Raw genomic sequence first — 22,283 nt, forward strand, 5'->3', positions numbered from 1 at the left:
AATCTGGGCCCATAACCCCTGTAGCTCTCTGCGTGTGTAGGTGAGACGTGGTATGGATCCAAGAGCCGTTTAGAACAGGAATAAGACAGGCCAGGCAAGTTTCATGTAAGAGTCTTTACTAGGCAAAGACATTAGAGACATCTTCCTCCATTGACAATTCTTCCCCCACACCCGAGATCCTGCCAGTTCCCAGCTTATCACACTTTCAGCTAGCCAGACTGACCTTGATTGTCTGGAACTCTGTTCTCACAGTTTAACCCTTCTGCTTCAGGTTTCTCTCTCTCTGCTAAAAACCTTGTCTGTGAGTCTCACAACCTGCGTCACTGACCAACAGTTAGAACTAATTAAACCAAAACTACATTAGAAGCTAAAATGATGAACTTGAGGTTATCATACTTTGGACACATCATGAGAAGACACGATTCACTAGAAAAGACAATAATGCTGGGAAAAACAGAAGGGAGTAGAAAAAGAGGAAGGCCAAACAAGAGATGGATTGATTCCATAAAGGAAGCCGCAGAATTGAACTTACAATATCTGAACAGGGTGATTCATGACAGATGCTGTTGGAGGTCGCTGATTCATAGGGTTGCCATAAGTCGTAGTCGACTTGAAGGCACATAACAACAACAACAAAGGAAAAGATCCTGCTTGCCCCATCTCTCTTCATAGTGCGAGTGGAGGGCAGATGATGTCCACGCCTTGACTGGAAGTATTAATGAGGAAGGCAATGGTTTTCTTCTTCCAGGGATGGGTTACCTTTGAGGAAGTGTCCTTGCACTTCACCCAGGAGGAACGGGCTCAGCTGGATCCAGACCAGAGAGCTCTGTACAAGGAGATCGTGCAGGAGATTAATGAGATGGCGATTTATGCTGTTAGAATTAGGAGAGTTTAAGGATAGCCTTCTTACTCCCTTCCTGGCACCCCTGCTTCTCAAATCTGACCCACTATGCATTTCAGATTATCCAGTAGAGCTGCCATCATTTCCTACACCCCCCTTTCCCAAACAGGAAGACTCTGGGGGGCCAATTTAGCACTGATAATTCTAAGATCCTAGGACAGCACACCCTGTGCTTCCCAGTGAGAGCCCTCTTTAACTTCCTGTAAGGCCTACAACCAACACTCTCCCTCTATTGCTGCCACCAATCTGAAGAGTCAGCTTTTCTTTAGCACCTCAAAATCCTTTTACTCGGAAGTGGGGAACCAGACTTTTAGCTCAAGTATCTACCTGATCCAAAGTCACTGCTTACCTCCAGGATATTGGTCCTGTCAGGTGTAAAGCTGTTTGGCTGGTCAACTGCAGGCTTTTTCCTGATGGTGGATGAGGGACAAAGGCTGCATATCTCAGCCCATCTTTTAAAGATAATTCCTCCTAGATAAGTTTATGGCATACTGGGCTCTCTTGGATCAATTAAAGCCGAACTCACATAGTGTATGTGTGTGTGTGTGTGTGTTATGTGCCTTTAAGTCAGTTACAATTTATCAGTGACCTCCAAGAGCATCTGTCATGAACCATCCTGTTCAGATCTTGTAAGTTCAGATCTGTGGCTTCTTTTATGGAATCAATCCATCTCTTGTTTGGCCTTCCCATTTGTTTACTCCCTTCTGTTTTTCTCTGCATTGTTGTATTTTCTAGTGAATTGTGTCTTCTCATGATGTGTCCAAAATATGCACCTCAGTTTCATCATTTTAGCTTCTAGTGATAGTTCTGGTTTAATTTGTTCTAACTCCCAATTATTTCTCTTTTTCGCGGTCCATGGTACCCGCAAAGCTCTCCTCCAATGCCACATTTCAAATGAGTTGATTTTTCTTTTCACTGTCCAACTTTCACATCCATATACAGAGATTGGGAATACCATGGTCTGAATGATCCTGACTTTGGTGTTCAGTGATGCATCTTTGCATTTGAGGATCTTTTCCCATAGTTACCCTCCAGAGTCCAAGACTTCTTCTGATTTCTTGACTATTGTCTCCAGTTTGGTAATCTTTCACAAATTCAGTGTCCTTGTTGCCAACTTTGAAGTTACATAACTCTTCTTTTGTCGTTATTTTAGGGTTATAGTATGGTATCATCTGCATATCTTCAATTATTGATATTCCTCCAATTTTCTCACCTCCTTCATCTTGGTCCAATCCCTCTTTCTGTATATGTTCTGCATATAGATTAAACAAACAGGGTGATAAAATACACCCCTGTCTGACACCCTTTCCAACTGGGAACCAGTCGGTTTCTCCATATTCTGTCCTTGCAGTAGCCTCTTGTACAGAGTACAGGCTGCGCATCAGGACAATCAGATTCTGTGGCACCCCCATTGCTTTTAAAGCATTCCATAGTTCTTCATGATCTACACAGTCAAAGGCTTTGCTGTAATCTGGCACTTCTCACTCCATATGTGGTAAGAGCCTTTGCTTTACTTGCATGTCTTTGCCATTGGAGCATAGACTTGGTTGATGTGTGCATCAGCCTCTGGGCTTCCTTTTGGCATTGACCCAGCTGCATCATTAGTCACAGCACTACTTGTACTTGTCCTTTGTTCTTCCCCAGTAGCTCAGTGAGTGCCTTCTAACCTGGGGGTCTCATCTTCTAGCACTCGTATTGCAGGTAACAGGGGGCTAACATTTTGGGAGGGATAGAGGGGATGTGAGCTATCCTCTGGGCAGTGGAAAGGGCCATGTTCCAGTCAGACAGGATCCATCCTAGGTTTGTAAATTCCAGTTGTGCATAAATACTGGACTGTTCACCTTAATTGGAGGAATAAGAGAGCAAATTTTTGTTAAAATTGCCTCTCTCCGTATCTCTTTTCTCAACCTGTTACCAAGCAACTACTGCTAAACTAACTCCATACAAGGCCTCGAGTTTGACAGTTAAACTCTGAAATCATCAGAGCTCCCAGAAATATGTTTTCAAAGTACAAATCATAATATATCTACAGGATTTCTCCACAGCATTTATCTCCTTTCCTTTTCATTCCATCAGAATACTTCTGTGGGGTCAAGGCTGAGGGAGAACCATCTGAAGTATCACTGGAAAAAGCTGAGGAGCAGATGCAGGAGCAGAAACTGAGGAGTCAAGATGGAGCAAAGAGACAAGAGGAGAGACAGGCTCACACAGGGGACAAACCTCATAAGTGCTTGGAGTGTGGAAAGAGCTTCAGGTGGAGTAGCGCCCTTACGGTGCATCAAAGAACTCACACGGGACAAACCTCATAAATGCTTGGAGTGTGGAAAGAGCTTCAGTCAGAGTGGCACCCTTACTTCACATCAAAGATGTCACACAGGGGACAAACCTTATAAATGCTTCAAGTGTGGAAAGAGTTTCAGTGACAAGAGCACCCTTAGTAAACATGAAAGAATTCACACAGGGGACAAACCTTATAAATGCTTCGAGTGTGAAAAGAGCTTCAGTCAGGATAGCAACCTTACTTTGCATCAAAGAACTCACACAGGGGACAGACCTTATAAATGCTTCGAGTGTGGAAAGAGCTTTAGTCAGAGTGGCCACCTTATATTGCATCAAAGAAGCCACACAGGGGACAAACCTTATAAATGCTTTGAGTGTGGAAAGAGTTTCAGTGACAGTAGCACCCTTGCTTCGCATCAAAGATGTCACACAGGGGACAGACCTTATAAATGCTTCGAGTGTGGAAAGAGCTTTAGTCAGAGTAGCGCCCTTACTTCGCATCAAAGAAGTCACACAGGTGACAAACCTCATAAATGCTTGGAGTGTGGAAAGAGCTTCAGTCAGAGTGGCAACCTTACTTTGCATCACAGAACTCATACAGGGGACAAACCTTATAAATGCTTGGAGTGTGGAAAGACATTCAGTCGGAGTGGCCACCTTATTTCGCATCACAGAACTCATACAGGGGACAAACCTTATACGTGCTTGGAATGTGGAAAGAGCTTCAGTTGGAGTGGCCACCTTACTTTGCATCACAGAACTCATACAGGGGACAAACCTTATAAATGCTTGGAGTGTGGAAAGAGCTTCAGTCAGAGTAGCCACCTTACTTTGCATCACAGAACTCACACAGGGGACAAACCTTGTAAATGCTTGGAGTGTGGAAAGAGCTTCAGTCAGAGTAGCCACCTTACTTTGCATCACAGAACTCATACAGGGGACAAACCTTATAAATGCTTGGAGTGTGGAAAGAGCTTCAGTCAGAGTGGCACCCTTACTTCACATCAAAGATGTCACACAGGGGACAAACCTTATAAATGCTTCGAGTGTGGAAAGAGTTTCAGTGACAAGAGCACCCTTAGTAAACATGAAAGAATTCACACAGGGGACAAACCTTATTCGGAGTGGCAACCTTACTTTGCATCACAGAACTCATACAGGGGACAAACCTTATACATGCTTGGAGTGTGGAAAGAGCTTCAGTCAGAGTGGCCACCTTATTTTGCATCAAAGAACTCACACAGGGGACAAACCTTATAAATGCTTAGAGTGTGGAAAGAGCTTCAGTGACAGTAGTGCCTTTAGTAAACATAAAAGAACTCACACAGGTGACAAACCTCATAAACGCTTGGAGTGTGGAAAGAGCTTCAGTCGGAGTGACCACCTTACTTTGCATCACAGAACTCATACAGGGGACAAACCTTATCAATGCTTGGAGTGTGGAAAGACAACAACAACAACAAATTTTATTTGCTTATAGCCATAGGCCATTGCATAACAAACTATGAACACTATGGCAATAAAATACATTTATATCCAGACAAGAACAGTTACAACAATCCAAAATCTAATGAGATTGTAATTTGACATATTTTGCTCTGACCTTTTTGCAGCAAGAGCAAAATTTGCCACCGCCAATGTAACCGTAATTTGCTTGTCCACCAATAAGTCAACTATTAAAATATTGGGGGGTAGCCCCACCCTGGAACTAATCAAGGGTTCCAAGAATTTTTGTCTTGGGTCATTTTACAGTGGACACATTAACATGTAATGGACGAGATCCTCTATGGCCTTATTTCCACAGACACAATAACGCTCTGCTCTCGGTATTCCCTTGTATCTACCCTCCAAAAAAAGCTGTGTCCATCGTCTGGAATCTTATCCCGGTGAAGGCTCTACGTACAGGAGCACTAGTTAAAATAATAAAATATGATGGGATGGCATGATTTACCTTTACAAGGGGGAACCACTGTGAAAAGGCCGATGACACTATGGAAGCCCTATCTTGGTCTGCGTTGAAGTTCAAAATCCAGTTGTGAAGCTCCAATGGGGAAAAAGATAGAAGGTCTCCAGGGGAGAGATTATAAAAATCTATTAGAGCTCTAGTGGCTTGGGCCCAGCCTCCTTTCTGTAATTGTTCTTGCCAATTGACGATGGAAGTCTCGTCCGCCATTAAGATCTTCCTCCAGAACTTTAGCACAGCCAGATCTATTTTGGCTGTCAGAGATGGAAGGCCTAGTTCGGTCCTTACATGAGCAGATGGTGTTCCACGAGGGAGCCCCAAAATCTGTCTCATGAAGGAATTTTGAAGGGTCTCAAGAGTGGCTTTAAATGAGTGGCCCCAGAGTTCTGCCCCATACAGTAATTTGGGTAGGGCTTTGGCAGTAAAAATTTTCAACATAGGTATAATCAACTGTCCCCCACGGGTGTAAAAAAACCTTTTCATTTGTCCTAAAACTCTTGCACCTGATAGTTTGGTGTCTTCAAGGTGGGGTTTCCATGAGAGTTTGGAGTTAAAAGTTATACCGAGATATTTAAAGGACTGAACTTGTTCTAACGGTTTCTCATTCAAAGTCCAGTTTGTTTTGGCCTTACTATGTTTCCTGGAAACCATAATTTTAGGTTTTGTATGGTTAACCTGGAAATGCTGGGCGTGGCAATATTCCCCTAAGCAGATTAGCATTCTTTTTAGGCCGATTTTATTTAAAGAAAAAAGGGCCAAATCATCTGCATACAATAAAGCTGATATTTTTTTGGTACCCACAGAGAGGGGGGGAATCTATTTGAAGTCAGTGCAGGGATAATATCGTTTATAAAATAGTTAAAAAGAAAGGGGGCCAATATACACCCCTGCTTGACCCCTTTTGAAGCAGGAATTTCACGGGAGAGAGCACCATTCCTACCTAGACGGACACGTAGGAAATTAGATTGATGAAGAGATTTAATTAGCCATAAAAGCCTTTTATCTATATTAGTTTTATCCAGTTTATGCCATAACAACTCCCTATCCACCGAGTCAAAAGCTGAAGCAACGTCTATAAACGCAACATATAGCGATGAGCTTGGCCCTTTTAAAGATTTAGATATTAAATGGTGTAAAATATAGGCTTGGTCCATTGTGCTCTTGCCCTTTCTGAATCCCGCCTGTTCCTGATGAAAATCGAATGCTTAGTATCCCAGTCCATAAGTTTATTCAAAAGGAAGCGCCCATATAATTTGGCAGTGATGTCAAGGAGGCTAATAGGCCTATAGTTACGGGGGTCTGAAGGGTCCCCTTTCTTAAAAATAGGTACAATTATACTAGTACGCCATCCCAAGGGTACGGCTCCCATGGTGTTAATATGTGTGAAGAGAATAGCAAGAAGGGGGGCCCACCATGAGATTTCTGCCAAAAAGATCTCAGAAGGCAGCATATCCTCCCCAGGCGCTTTATTTGCACGAAGAGCCAAAATCAAATCTCCAATCTCTGTACTGGAGACTGGGGGCCACGCTGGAAGGGCTAGCAAATCGTCAGACAAATGGGGTGGTGTTAATGACACAGACCCGAAAATAGCGCTAAAATGTAATACCCAGGTTTCGGGGAGAATCGGGGGAATAGGGACGGAAAGACTTTGGGCAAACCCCCCCTGAACAAGCTTCCAAAATTCCAGGTCATTTCCTTGTAATAGGGCCTGGCCTAAGTCTCTCTAGTTATTCGCAAAGTAAGCTTGTTTTTTCTCTTTAAGGAGCCTCTTGTAAGCCCTTTTCAATGAAAGTAATTGCAGAGTGGCTTCATCTGAGGCATCCCGGCGGGTATTTTTTATTTGGGCACACAACTCGCTCTTCTTTATTCGGCATTCCCTGTCAAACCATGTTTTAGGGCCACCTACTGGTTTAACAGGGGCAGAGGAGGTCACCAATTGCTTAAGGGCAGTGGCAATCATCTCATATATTTCAAGAATGGCCTCTGGAGTAGAGGTGGCCTGTTGGCAAAGATTTAACAAGGCTGTTGTTCCCAAAGACTGTTTTACTGCCATTGCAATGTCTACTGTCCACTTCAGATGTTTGGTTCCAGACAAACTATCTAATACTACACTACAGGGACCTAAGGAAGTGTGATTAATTTGGCCTTGAAGGGTAAGGGAAAGGGGTAGATGGTCACTATCTGGCCTGCTTATAACAGACAATTCTTTAACAGAGGACAATAATAAAGGGGATCCAAGGATATAATCCACCACACTTACCCCTCTCCCTGTAATGAAAGTATAATAACCGTGTGAGGAATCCAAGTACGTTCCATTAAAGCAAATTAATTGCTGTCTAACCAGTAGTCGAAATAAGGCCCTCCCATTTGAATTAAAGATCTTATCTCTTGACGACCGAGGTAACACTGACTGGTCGTCAAGAGAAACCCCAGCTAAATTTCCCAAAAGCGGGTAACTCGGACCCAGTCTTGCATTTAAGTCACCGCAAATTAAAAGCAAATGCGATGGATAATCAATTGAGAGCTTTTTCAAATAATTCTCTAATGTGCTGCAGTTAAACAGTGCAATTTGTGGGGGAGAAGAGGGAAAATATACATTTAAACATAAGATGGGGGGAAGATCAGTAAAGCATATTATTAAAACCAGACAGAAATCTGGGGTTGGTTCGGGGGGTTCAGTTACAACTACATTCAACGTGGTGGCTATTAAAGTTGCTAAGCCACCACTGCCTCGACCTCTGGTGGCAGTCCTCGTTGCCGATTTATCCCAGGATTTAAAACCTTGGAGAGCTAAAGAATGAGGATCCAGTAGCCAAGTCTCTTGAAGGCAAAGGATGTCATAAGCTTGTAAAAAGTTTATAAACTCTAGGTCACTTGCCTTATTGTTCCAGCCCGCAATGTTCCACGAAAGGAGAATTATATCAGAGTTTGTAACGTTGGGGCGAAGCATGTAAGGGGGATTATTAGTATCCCCTATATGGGGAGAGGGCCGTGGCCGAGTGGGAATTAGAGGAGGAGAATGGGTTTTACTTGGCTGTTTCCGTCATTTCTCTGAGTTACTGAGTTCCATAATTTCATCGATATCTGGGTTTAATGTACAAACATTAGAGAGGGGGAGCCCGGTATGACTTCTCAGAGAGCACAAAATAGGTGCTGGTTTTACTGGTGATCCTAGTTCATCGGGGTCCAAATAACGCCTTTCTGTCCAGGAGGGACCCAATAAATTCCTTGTCCTCCCAGGTCGCTGGCTATCCATGGCATTATTTCGCATGTTGTTCAAAACATGGAGGCATGATGACAATTTTGTTTCTATGGCCGCTTGGGTGGTAGTAGTACTTGAAAGGATAGAGTTCATAGAATTGTTCAACATAGCAGGCTGAACAAAGAGTTTGGGAGGAGAGTTGGAGGACTGGAGGTGCAACCAGTTAGAGGACATTGAACCTGGCACATTATTAGGAGAAGCTTTATCCACTTGCAAGTTTTCTAATAATGTTGTAAGTCGAACCAGCCTGGAAGTAATGGCGATTTGCTCTGACTTTGGTAGGTCGCAAAAGGACTTAATCAACTGTGCTTCTTCCAAATAAAAGGGTTCGTTAGAAAATCTTTGGGATCAAGTTGTCGTAAGCTCTGGGCAGGGCGGCGAAGAGGGCATCGCTATGCTGAGTGCACAGCTTGATGTACTGGCAGGTAGGGGCTGTGGAGAGTGGAGACTTTTGATTATTGGTGTTGACTTACGAAAAACTAAAGGTTGCGGTATGATCTCATTTACAAAGTATCTCGTCACTGGGACCCCTACCTCCTCCAAAGCAGCTCTATTCTTGTAGACCACTCTCGCTAGGGTGGGGCTCATAAAAGAGACGATAGCCCGTGCTGTTCCTCGCTTGAACGGGAGTAGTTTAATGCTTTTGATATGGTCGATGTGGAATCCTTAGATGTCTGTGATGAACCTGCCGCCAGGATCTTGTTTAAAGGCTCGAGTAATTTGAATAACGGTTTAAAATCCAGGTTTTTATACTGGGGAAATTACGATTTTTTATGACTTTTTAAGGGAAATCTTCCCTTTTCCAGGCTTTACTTTAATCTTGGTCCTTTTCTGCGACCTTGTGTCATGGCCAGCTCCTACCTCTTTATCACTCTTTCTCTGTATAAAATTCCCCATGCCATTTACCAGTGTAGTCAGGAGGTTGTTACATTCAGAGATAAAGGTTTTGACTACATCCAGTTCTTCCAGGATCATAAAAAACCATCCTGCTGAAGGGGTGATATTTATGCTGGGAGATGGATCTGCTACGTTGTCTGGAGAAGGCAAGGGAGTGGTTTCAGGTAAACCCTCCACATGTCCCTTGTCCATGCCTTCACCCTGGGAACACGTCCAGCGTTCAGCTGCCGCTATTTCTTTGGCCAGATTTAAAGACTCAGAAGAAATCAAGCCATCCCTAAAACTATAACTGATATTTTTATAGTTTAAGGACCAGTCAAGAGCATGTTGTGTTAAGGATGTTGGAAAAATCTGGGCTGTCTCAGTATGGATAGCTGTTCGTTCTTAGGAGAAAAATACTGTGTGATCTTAGCTTGCCGGGTCTTTAAAGGGACCATGTCTGCTTCTGGCACTAGGCCAAGCTCTTTGTATCTTTTCCTGGTGAAGACCATTTTCCTTTTTTATTTTTTATTTTTATTTTATCTAGCCCTGTTGATACTAGAGAGTTTCCCCCAGGGTGTAAATTGGCGAGGACAGGAGAATGCTATTAATAAGACAACTTACCTTGGCTGGAGTAGATTGTCAGGTGGGAGCAAACTCTCATCGGCTTTAGTAATTAATGGCTTTCCTCTTGTAACTTTATGCTTTATGCTCTTTACCTCCTCCAGCTAACATTTCATTATTTACTTCTTGTCTTCTGGACTTTTAAGACTTTTTAAATGTTCTAAGTTGATTTGAGGCTAGGCAGGAAAGAATATCTTGGAACGTTGAAATAAAACTCGCCCGGGGCTCTAGTCCCGGGTTACTTTAAAACTTTAAAAATATTAATAAGGGTTGGAAAGTTAATAAAACAGTGACCCGTCCAGAAATTCAGACTTGTGTTTATATAAACCTGCCAAAAAGCCTCCTAGCAGAGGAGAGAGATAAATTTACTTGTGATAGTCGCCATCTTTCTTCCAGCCTGATGCCTTATAAATGCTTCGAGTGTGGAAAGAGTTTCAGTGACAAGAGCACCCTTAGTAAACATGAAAGAATTCACACAGGGGACAAACCTTATAAATGTTTGGAGTGTGGAAAGAGCTTCAGTCGGAGTGGCCACCTTACTTCGCATCACAGAACTCATACAGGGGACAAACCTTATCAATGCTTGGAGTGTGGAAAGACATTCAGTCAGAGTAGCCACCTTACTTCGCATCAAAAATGTCACACGGGACAAACCTTATAAATGATTTGAGTGTGGAAAGAGCTTCAGTCAGAGTGGCCACCTTATTTCGCATCACAGAACTCATACAGGGGACAAACCTTATACATGCTTGGAGTGTGGAAAGAGCTTCAGTCAGGGTGGCCACCTTACTTTGCATCACAGAACTCATACAGGGAACAAACCTTATAAATGCTTGGAGTGTGGAAAGAGCTTCAGTCAGGGTGACAACCTTATTTCGCATCACAGAACTCACACGGGACAAACTTCATAAATGCTTGGAGTGTGGAAAGAGCTTCAGTCGGAGTGGCCACCTTACTTTGCATCACAGAACTCATACAGGGAACAAACCTTATAAATGCTTGGAGTGTGGAAAGAGCTTCAGTCAGGGTGACAACCTTATTTCGCATCACAGAACTCACACGGGACAAACTTCATAAATGCTTGGAGTGTGGAAAGAGCTTCAGTCGGAGTGGCCACCTTACTTTGCATCACAGAACTCATACAGGGGACAAACCTTATACATGCTTGGAATGTGGAAAGAGCTTTAAGCAGAGTTCAACACTTTGTGTGCATCAAAGGATCCATACAAGGAAGCAGGGCTATCAACAGGATTTTCTGGGCTCTGTACTCTATGCAGATTGGGCCCTCTGCTGCACTCCTCAAAGACACAAATTTGCATAAAATGTGCCTACACTTCGTGTTAAATGCAGATTTGTAGCCTCTTTTGCAGATGTGAGTGGAGCACCAAAAATAATCTAGTGGTAACACTCAAATAACAGCTGGTATAGCACAATGGGGAGGAGAGCCTGGCTGGGAGTCCAGAGTCTGTGAGTTCAAATCCCTGCTCGTGTCTCCTGGGAGTCAAGGTCGAGCTAATGATCATCTCCACAGTGAGTGGCTCAGGGGTTAAGTGCCCTGCCACCTGTGCAGCTGTGGGCAAGCTGCTTAGTCCCAAGGAGCCCAGTTGCCCCCCAGCTGGCAGTTGCGGACAAGGAAGGGGCTGGCTTGTGCAGCTGTGGCAAGCTGAGCAGGCCCTGGCCAGCTGGGGAGGGCTAGCCTCAGAGGGAGGCAATGGTCAACCCCCTCTGAATACTGCTTACCATGAAATCCCTGTTCGTAGGTTTGGGATTGACTTGAAGGCAGTCCATTTCCATTTTAACACTCATAATAAGATATCCAACAGAAAGAATATCAACAGGTGAAGCTTTCCCCATAATTTCCCCATACTATAAAAAGGCAGATATTAATCTGCGTGCCACGTTATTATGTAGCCACGAGAGTGGCTGTATACTATAGTCAGCAAGGGTTTTTTGCATTCCGCAATGTTAAATTGAAAATACCCCCATGCCATTCTGAGGCTTCCTATAAGCTCATTTCAAAACAAATCCTGACAAAACTCACAGTCCTGAACTCAGAAACGCTTGCTTAACAACCCTGTCAATTTTCATGGTGAAACACAAAACAGTCAGAGAGAATCGAGAGTTCAAAGTCTAAAAAGAGAGAGAGAAAACCGAGAGCCCTTTTGGATGTTTTTCTCCGAAAGTTCTCATAATCTGTTGAAATTCATTAAAAATCAGCCATGTTCACAGAGTACCTGCAATCCTATTACTGACCTTGCCCCATACTCTGACCTTCATCTGCTGCAGTTTAAAAGTTGAAAAAATGCCTGGCTGATTTTTAATTAATAAATTTTGGCTGGAAGCCAATGATAACATGGAGCATGCTCAGTAAGAACCATTGGCAGTGTTCTACAAGCCAGACTCACAGCTGCTGGGCTTGCCTAGTCAGGGGGCCACACCCACACCAGACTTTGATTTCACGTGAGACAGTCATGGCTTCCTCCAGAGAATTCTGGGAAGTTTAGTTTGTGAAGGATGTGAGAGAAGATTCCTGTTCCCCTGCCAGAGACCCAGTGGCCACCCAATCTCTTTCCATCCTGTTTCTGCCCTCTTCCTTCTCCCCTCCCAGGTCACTTTCACTTCCCAGAGCTGCTTGGGAAGACTGTTTGTTTTTGGAGATAAATAAATAGAAGTCCACCTCCACCTCTGTGTCCTCCACTGAGGGAGCAATATGGGGTGGGGGGGCAGAGAAAGAGGGAGAATTGGCTTGGAAGGAGGGCAGCTGGGAGCCCCCCAGTCAATGGGGTTGTCCCAAGGAAGAAGGAGGGCACCCCAAGGACAAGGTCCCCAGGAGAGGCTTTTCCCCTGCTTTGAGATCACTGAGACTTGAGACTTAGTAAAATAAGAAAAGCTACCTTATTTGTAGAAGTACATAGTAGATAGAAAGGCATACCTACTTCTAACTTAAGGCCATCTTTTGAAACTTCACAATGAAAGAATAAATAGAATGGGAATCCACAGAGCTGGATCTATTTTAAATCTCTCCTAGAGGGCTAGAGTGGCAGACTCCATGACACCCGGTTTGCTACGAGTAACTCTTATTCAGAATTCTTATTCTTAATCATTTTCTTGTTACATGTTTTTAAGGGATCGTTGTCTTCTCCTTCCAGGAGGCTGTGTGGATATTCCACTTCCCAGCCCCCCACATCGCATGGGTCAATTGCATAAACAGCAGCAGAAATCTCATGCCCCCATCTACACTCTGCCCCTCATCCTCCCACCATCTCCAGATGCAGGAGTGACTCTTCTTGAAACGCTTCGGCTGCATTAGACACCTTGGCAAGGGACGCGATTCACCAATATTCTAGTCCCCTAGATTTGTTTTTTTTTTCATTGCACCTGCTCGCTCTTTCTCCTCTTTCATATGCATTTCTTATTGGAAGTGGGGCAAGAGCAACTCCTGTTTGAGTTCTTCTGTTTGTATTCCAGAAGGAGGATAGAGTGAGGGTCCTCCAGCTGGCTAGGCTGGCCTACTTTTACCTGTGCTGTTCTCTGCTTGTTTTCCTCCCCTTGTAAGGGATATGCTCAGAGAAGCTGGCCTGCCCCTCCTTCCTTTCTCTTCTTCTTAAAGAGAGGAGACCCCTTTGTCTCTGCTCTCCCTCCTGAGCCATGAGGGTGACTCCCAAGCCTGGGCAATGTGCCTCCAACTTAGTTAGTTAGTTAGAAGTAGGTATGCCTTTCTATCTACTGTGTATTTTTATAAATAAAGTAGCTTTTCTTATTTTACTGAGTTAAGTCTCAGTGATCTCAGTGCAGGGTAAAAGCCTGCTTCTCAGGTAAATACACACACGCAGGCACACAGTATTTCAGACTGCTGTTGAACTCTGCTTTATTTATTTATTTATTTATTGTATGTATGTATAAACTGCCCCATAGCCGAAGCTCTCAGCTTGGAAAAAGTTACTTTTTAAAACTACAACTCCCATCAGCCCCAGGTGGCATGGCCACTGGATTGGGCTGATGGGAGTTGTAGTTCAAAAAAGTAACTTTTCCAAGCTCTAGGTTTACAGTACGGTAGGGCCCCTCTTTAAGGCACTTTGCTAATGTGGCAGTCTTAATTAGATGCAATTAGACTAAAGCCCCACTCAAATGGCGCTTGTTCCGCTTTTACAGCGGTTTTGGGGCATCGTGCGCCATTCTATTCAAAGGGTTCCGCTTTATAGCGGGGGTCCGGAACAACCCACCGTATGAGTGGGGCCCTACTGTAACTAAAAACAAATATACAAATTTAAAAACATATATTTTAAAAACAATTTAAAACATAATTAAAAAAATTAAAACAATTTAAAAACACATGCTAAAATGCCTGGGAGAACAGGAAAGTCTTCTTTAAATACAAATTTACACAACAACAAGCCTCCACTCTGTTTGTTGAACTTCCCACCGCACGCGTCTCAGAGCGTGGGGCGAAGGCGGGCTTCGGCCAGTCCCTCATCTCCCCCCTCCGATGGAAGGGGGTTGCTAACTGTCAGTTCAGGCGCAGGAGGTGGAGGAGCATGACTGAGAGGCTTCTGATGGAACAGGCTGAACTCCCACTGGGCCGACTGGAGTTGGGGAGCTGAAGTGTCAAAGGCAGAGCTGGGGCTCCCTCAAAGCTGAACCTGCTACTTGGACCCTCCCTGACTGGACAGCCATCTGTCGGGACTGCTTTGATTTGGATTCCTGCATTGAGCGGGGGTTGGACTTGATGGCCTTATAGGCCCCTTCCAACTCTACTATTCTATGATTCTATGGGAGATTCATCCCAGTTCAAGTCCACATCCTCTGACTCACCTCTACCTATCCACTGCCGCCTGGGGGGTCTCACAACAGTGATGTGGCTGCAAAAAAGGCAAATTCTATTTTAAGCTGCATGAATAGAAGCATCATTTCCAAATTGCATGAAGTACAGTTCCCCTCTATTAGGCACCCGTTTGGCCTCATCTTGAGTACTGAATGCACTTCTGGACATCGCACGTCCAACGGAGTTCGCTTTATTTTTGAAAAGTGGGTGGGTGAGGAAGAGGCCGACAGAGAGGAGGGGGGGGGAGATGCTCTTCTGCCGTTTTTGCCGTTAGTGGCACGAGGGGGCTGAAGAGCAGCATGTGGCTCCCTCGCCCCCTCTCTTCCCCCGTCCCTAGCAGGAGCATTTACAGTTGGAAATAATCGGGTACTGGATGGAGATCTGCACGCAGCGCTGCCCACAGTGGTGCTGGCATCTCCACTGCAAGGTGGTCAGATGCACTGACTTGGCCAGTTTAGGCTGTAATCCAAACCTGATTCACCAAATGTGCAACTGGGAAGAATTATCCCCAGCAGGAAATAGTTCTGTGGAAAACACTGCAGTGGGGCACTGGGGTGGTGGTGTCTGTGCCTGCCCCAGTTCTGTCACTTGACTGTATTTGGGTCGGGTGGCTATCCCAAGGCAAAGCCGGCATAGCCCACAGGAGGCTTTTGCCTCCCCCCATCCCATCTCGGGTGAGATCCATTGCAACTCCCACCCTGCCTGGCTTGGGGTTTCTTGCCTTGCACCCGTGCGCGTTAGTAGGCTTGGTTGCAAGGGGGGAGAGCACACGTCATATATTGTGAACCAATTGCCTCATAGGGGTAGACTGAGAGGTGGAGCTTTGGGAATAACCGAAAAGAATGTGTTTAATGTATGGGTGAAAAAAGAACGGATTTCTTAATATTTTAAACAGCAGACAAACAAGAGAAGTGGGGACTACCCAATCACAAAGTGAATAGGGAAAAAGGGGATTATCCAGGCGAGTTTGGACGGGCCCTAATTAAGGTTTCTGACCAGCCTTCTGGCTTAGCAGGGCACCCCCTGGAGGTTTGTTTTGTGCAAATGTGTCACTCTTTGGCAGGTCTGCTGCAGTTGCAGTCAACCGCTAAAGGCCGAGTCTCTCAGCTGAGAGAGAGAGAGAGATGCCAACTGCAGCTCAGGGGCAGAGCCTCTGCTTGGCTTGAAGGAAGATCAGTCCAATTCAGTCCCCAGCAGTTCCACAAAGGGCGAGAAAGACTCCCTCTCTGAAATCCCAGAGAGACGCTGCCAGTCAGTGCAGACATTACAGTAAAGGCAACATTGAACTAGGCTGATCATAAGGCAACTTCCTTGTAACCCTGGGGAGCTGGTGGCAGCCGTATCAGTCCACAACAGCAGCCAAGACTTGCAGCCCTTGAAAGTACTAAGTTTTAAGTCTCAGTGATCTCAGTGCAGGGTAAAAGCCTGCTTCTAAGGTAAATACATACACGCCTGCATGCAGGATTTCAGACTGCTGTTGATCTCTGCTTTATTGTTTCAATACAAATTTACACAACAAGAAGCCTCAGCTCTGTCTGTTGAACTTCCCACCGCATGTGTCTCTGAGTGCAGGGTGAAGAGGGGCTTTGGCCAGTCCCTTGTCTTCCCCCTCCGATGGAAGGGGGTTGCTAACTGTCAGTTCAGGCACAGGGGGTGGAGGAGTGCCTGACTGGGAGGCTTCTGATGGAACAGGCTGAACTCCCTCTGGGGGGTCTGGAGTTGGGGAGCTATAGTGTCAAAGACAGAGCTGGGAGTCTCTGGAAGCTGGACCTGCTACTTGAACCCTCCCTGGCTGGACAGATATCTGTCGGGAATGCTTTGATTTGGATTCCTGCATTGAGCGGGGGTTGGACTTGATGGCCTTATAGACCCCTTCCAACTCTACTATTCTATGATTCTATGGGAGATTCATCCCAGTCCAAGTCCACATCCTCTGACTCACCCCCACCCATCCACTGCCACCTGGGGGGGGCTCACCACAGTGATGCTGCTGCAAAAAAGGCAAATGCTATTTTAAGTTGCATTAAAAGAAGCATCATTTCCAAATCGTATGAAGTACAGTTCCCCTCTATTAGGCACTCGTTTGCAGGGGCATCACTATGGCGGTGCGACAGGTGCGGGTTGCACTGGGTGACACCACGAGATGGGGTGACACCACGAGCCACCGACCCCCCCCCCCCCGCCCTAGGCACCGCCACTGGGAAGCGGCAGGCGCAGCCAAGGAGGAGAGAGAGAGATCAGGAGCGAGCACGGGGACTGCCCTCTTCCCTCAGCGCCCGCCCTGCCGCCTCACAGGCTGGCTCCTTCGCACTCCCGCATTCTAGATCTGCTCTCAAGTTGAGTGACGAATGTGAGAGCGAGCGGATCCTCCGGTGGAGGAAAAGGTCAATGGAACTCTAATGGTTAATGGGCCAAAGGGGTAGGGTGGTCCTTAGACTCCGGAACACTTCCGGTTCCCAAACGAGAGCAGCAATGTGGAAGGGTGCCGGTCCAAAGAAACGCAAGGAGGGGGGATGAAAGAGGTACACGGCAATGAAACCAGTTCCAGCCTCCGAATGAGGACCGGAAGGCTGCATGTCTTCCACCCCTTTTCTGAGTCTCTGGTTGGTCGTTGCACCTCCCTGTTCCGGCCTGGTCAGTTTCCTTTGCGAAGAAGGGGGGGAAAGTGGGGACGGAGGAGGGGGGAATAAACTCCCAGGCTCCACCCCTTTGAAGAACCTGAGGGCTTCTCCGTGCAATCAACTCCAATCCCATGTCATGCAAAACAGAGCCCAAACTCCATTGCTTCCATTGTCTGGTTTTCTTGCAACCTCCAGATTTTGGGGGGGGGGGCTGTCCTGGTGCAGAGTAAGCCGCCTTGCATGGGGCAGGAGGGAACAGCGGCTGCATTTTGGGATGCCCAAGAGGGTTGGACTTGATGGCCTTATAGGCCCCTTCCAACTCTACTATTCTATGATTCTATGCCAGCCAACTTGGATGGCTTTTAAAGTGGGTTGCACACGTTTCTAGAGGCTCAGTGGCTGCTGACCACGATGGCTCTGTTGCTCCCTCCGCTGTCGGAGGCAGGAAATGTCTCTGAATACCAGTTGCTGGGAATGTCATTTGGGGGTGAGTGTTGCTGTTGCCCTCGAGGCCTGCTTTCAGGCTTCCCAGTGGGGCCTCTGGTTGGCCACTGAGGGCACGATGCTGGGCTCTGGGCCTGACCCAGCAGCCAGGCTCCTCTGATGTTAGGAGAGGGGTTGGTCTAGGGCTGGCACCAGACTTTTGGGGGGCTGTGAGCCCAGGGCCAGTAATGGCCCCCACGAACACCTGCCTCCAACAAGGCCAAGGCCCGCCCTTTCTCTGCCCCTGCTTTGACATTGAGGCTGCTCACCCCCTTCCACCCCCTGGATACACTTCAGCAGCGGACAGGTGGTGGCTCTTTTGAAGGGGGACTCACCATTTGGGGAACGAAACAAAGCTCATTAGAAGAGAACCTCCTTGGATGCAGAAGGGCCAGGTTCGATCGCCGACATATCTGGGAAAGAGCCCCTGCCTGGAATCTTGGAGAGCTGCTGCCAGTCAGGGCAGACAATACTGAACTAGATGAACCAATGATCCTCAGTCTAAAGCAGCTTCCTGCGTTTCAAGGTTTTTGTTGTTACGTGCCTTCAAGTCGATTATGACTTATGGCAACCCTATGAATAAGCAACTTCCAGTAACATCTGTTGTAAACCGCCCTGTTTAGATCTTGTAAGTTCAGGTCTGCGGCTTCCTTTATGGAATCAATCCAACTCTTGTTTGGTCTTCCTCTTTTTCTGCTCGCTTCTGTTTTTCCCAGCATTATTGTCTTTTCTAGTGAATCATGTCTTCTCATGATGTGTCCAAAGTATAATAACCTCAGTTTCATCATTTTAGCTTCTAGTGATAGTTCTGGTTTAATTTGTTCTAACACCCAATTATTTGTCTTTTTCGCAGTTCAGTGTCCTCATTGTCAAATTTAAAGTAGGGAAGGGCTAAGCTGGGGTTGAGGGAGGGGGATTTATTCCTCCCCCCCACCTTGCAATCCTGTGCATGTTTACTCAGAAGTAAATCCCACCCTGTTGAATGGGGCTTACCCACTAGGACTGGCGTCAGTTTTGCTGAGACGGCACCTCGGCATTGCACCTGCACCCTTTGCCCACTCACTTCTCCCTGCCTCCCATCACATCTGTGGTTCCCATTGGCTCTGTGTGTGTGCTATTACATTCAGTGATATACGGGAATTACAATTTACGAGTAACATTGGTACAAAAGACATTACTAAGGATTCTGTCTGGTCTGGTATGGGAGGAGGTCCGTGGGGGTGACACCATGAGTTACCGCACCGAGTGACACCAACCCTACTGACGCCACTGGCTACAGCCACTTTGCTCCTTAAGGGTTAACAAAGGACCACAGAGTCGAAGGAAAGAGCGCAAAGGAGGGACTTCCCTTTCCTGCTCCGCCTCTGGGGCGAGAAATGCAGGCTAGAATTACCGGAGGAGCCCCTCTTCGTGCGCAGCGATGTTGGCGAGTGGGGTTGCGTGGGGGAAGCCTGGAGCCAAAGGTAGGCAATGGGGCGGAGGGGAGGGTGGGAGAGGGGAGGAGCCCCCTGAAGCGCCCCCGCCCCGCAGACCCTCCGGATCGGAGGCTGCAGCTCCGCCCCGTCCCGTCCGCCTCTCCCCTGGGCTGGGCTGGCTGTGGGGGGCCGGATCGAAGCATCCCTCGGAACATCTGCGGTTCCGCTGATGAATTTCGTGGCCTTCAGCTTCGAGATGGAGGCGCCCCATAGTCGGAACAGAGCTAAGTGGGCAACAGGGCGCTAAATGGGCCTCCTCTTCATGTGTCCTCGTTTGTCCTTTGGTTCAGCTGTGATGGTTGAATAGTGAGGCTCTTCTTTCAATGCCTTCATTCTGCCAGCCCTCCCCAGTTTCCTGTTCGGTTAGAATTAAGGTCGCCATTTAATTCAGGAAAGCCGAAACGTGGCTGCCCTCCTTGTTTTAGAGTAGCCCGGCAGACAAACTGTTTAGCGAGTGACGTTCTTCCTGAAGAGGGTGCAAATTGGTGGGAGATACTTCCTGCTCCCTCTTCCTGCACCAGGTGTCAGAACGTCGCTAATAAATATATTTTGATGGAATCGATTTTCTTTTTATGGCCGCAGCTCCTTGATCATGAAGCGTGTATCGCCCAGGATTCAAATCTTTCTCAGAGTTGGAATGACTAACCTGATGTTTCACAGGTATGCTTTGCTAGAGGTCACATGACAATAGCTTATGAGCCAAACGGTTTTTTCAGAGCACCCTTTTATCTTCCAGAAGAGGAATCATTTGCCAAAAGTCTAGGATGACTTTAGAAAGAAGAGATAGAACTGGGAATGCAAAAAGGAAATCAACCGGGAAACCTGATGTCTTGCAAAGATGATGTCTTTTTTTAATAGACTGAAATAAGTATTTATGCCAGTTATTAAACTGGAAACAAACCTGTCAGTAAAATAAATAGGAAATCAAACTGTCCATGCGTAAAATCTAAATGGAAGTTAGGTTATTAAACCAGAAATATGCATTTAAATAAAAAAAATACAGAAAGTGTTCTAAAAACCTAAATGGGATGTGTGTTATAAAAAATTGCACCCTGGCCAAGGAGTGCCTTTGGTGCCACAACCCCCGAGGTCAGGTTTGTGGGCCACCCAGAGGGTTCATGGGGCCCAGAGTACTCATGATGCTGCCCCTCCAAGGACTTATGCACATATGTACATAGCTGGGGGGCCCTTGCGAGAGTTACTGCATGCACGAGCGACATGTGCGAATTCTCACCCACAGCTCCTCCTGGCCCTTGGATCAGGCAGGATGAGAGGCGTGCTTCCTTTTTTTATGTTGGGGATGTGGGAAGAGTCATCAGGTTCTGCTTCTGGGATTCAGCTAAGTAGCTTAGTAGACAAGTTCTGGGATTCAGCCTCACTGGCCGTCTACTTCAGTCCTGCTGCTGGCCTCCTCCACTCCTCACTCGCTTGGGATTCCTCCCTCAAGGCCTGGCCTCCCACCACTCCTACGCCTTTCCCTGGGCAACCAGAGGGGCCAAACTGCCAAGAGAAAGTGGATAGAGAAAAGTTCTTCTCCCTCTCTCATAATACTAGAACTCGTGGACATTCAAAGAAGCTGAATGTTGGAAGATTCAGGACAGACAAAAGGAAGTACTTCTTTACTCAGCGCATAGTTAAACTATGGAATTTGCTCCCACAAGATGCAGTAATGGCCGCCAGGTTGGATGGCTTTAAAAGAAGATTAGACAAATTCATGGAGGACAGGGCTATCAATGGCTACTAGCCATGATGGCTGTGCTGTGCCACCCTAGTCAGAGGCAGCATGCTTCTGAAAACCAGTTGCCGGAAGCCTCAGGAGGGGAGAGTGTTTTTGCACTCGGGTCCTGCTTGCGGGCTTCCCCCAGGCACCTGGCTGGCCACTGTGAGAACAGGATGCTGGACTAGATGGGCCACTGGCCTGATCCAGCAGGCTCTTCTTATGTTCTTATGTTCTTAAGAGGATTTTCTGGGCCCTGTCCACTAAATGTGGCTCACACCCTCTGCTGCACTCACAGACAATGACACAAACGTACTTGCCCTTCACGTCATGAGCAAATGTGCACCCTCTTTTGCAGATGGAGGGGGAGGAGTTCCCAAAGATCAATCTGAGGTCACACACAAGTAACAAGATGCCTGACAAATACAATATCAAACAGGTGAAGCTTTCCCCATAATTTCAGTTCTGGACCAGAAAAGCTTACTCTGTTTAATATATGCCTGCCACTCAGCTGTTAAAGGCATGAGAGCCCTGCTCTCCTTCAGCGCCAATACAAGTCAACACAAAAAGTCCTTGCACAGAGAAATCTGACAGGTAAAGAAAAGAGGGTTTAGGATGCCATAAGCTGTTCCGTTGAAGCCTTTTTTAAAAAATGTGCAATGCATTTTTATTTTTATTATGGAGAAGGGACAATGGACAGAAAAGGGCTTCCCACCTCCCCTCGCTCTCCTGTGAAGCAGCAAGGCGCTTCAGCCACTTTAAGGGTTAACCAATGACGGAGCAGAAGGGAAGAGCGCAAATGAGGGACTTCCCTTTCCCACCCCGCCTCTCCACAAGAAATGCAGTCTGGAAGCACCGGAGGAGCTCCTCTTGGTGTGCAGCGATGTTGCAGAGCGGGGTTGCACGGAGGGAGCCTCGAAACAGAGGTATGCAGTTGGGGGGAGGGGAGGGTAGAAGAGAGCAAGGACCCCCCTTAAGTGCCCCCTCCCCACAGACCCTCCAGATTTGGGGATGCAACTCTGCCCCGTCCCGTCTGCCTCCTCCCCTGAATATTTGTGGTTACGATTATCAATTTCATGGCCTCAAGCTTCGAGATGTAGACGCTTCATAGAACAGAGCTAAGTAGACAATCATGAGAGAAATGGACTGATTCGTTATGAGACAGCTTCTTCCTGTGTCCTCCTTTGTCCTTTCGTTCAGCTGTGATAGTTTAATAGTGAGGCTATTCTTTCAATGTTAAGGTCACTGTTTAATTCAGG

At 46.4% G+C, this 22,283-nt stretch overlaps 2 protein-coding genes across 7 annotated transcripts in view; both read left to right on the forward strand.

The window, feature by feature from the left end:
* Nucleotides 1-730: 730 nt before the first annotated feature.
* Nucleotides 731-4,384, forward strand: LOC133379114 (zinc finger protein 501-like; the record flags this gene model as incomplete). The annotated part of the gene is made up of 3 exons (XM_061613721.1): nucleotides 731-874; nucleotides 2,589-2,602; nucleotides 3,196-4,384. Coding segments are annotated over exons 1-3 (1,347 nt in total), but the record flags the coding sequence as incomplete, so codon positions are not given.
* A 14,808-nt stretch (nucleotides 4,385-19,192) lies between these two features.
* Nucleotides 19,193-22,283, forward strand: part of LOC133381898 (zinc finger protein 91-like) — a 43,321-nt gene continuing 40,230 nt past the window's right edge. For 3 of the 6 annotated variants that reach the window (XR_009761748.1, XR_009761750.1, XM_061621469.1), the window contains exons 1-2: nucleotides 19,207-19,295; nucleotides 19,890-19,967. Coding sequence is in view for 1 of the 6 variants with exons in the window: in XM_061621468.1 (XP_061477452.1) it covers nucleotides 19,253-19,295 (43 nt within the window). In the remaining 5 variants the exon portion in view is untranslated. Of the gene's footprint in view, nucleotides 19,296-19,889; nucleotides 19,968-20,043; nucleotides 20,245-22,283 lie in introns of those variants that run through there. The other 3 variants (XR_009761749.1, XM_061621468.1, XR_009761751.1) reach the window with 3 other exon arrangements.

This window comes from Rhineura floridana, chromosome 3, assembly GCF_030035675.1.
Source record: "Rhineura floridana isolate rRhiFlo1 chromosome 3, rRhiFlo1.hap2, whole genome shotgun sequence".
Classification (NCBI taxonomy): domain Eukaryota; kingdom Metazoa; phylum Chordata; class Lepidosauria; order Squamata; family Rhineuridae; genus Rhineura; species Rhineura floridana.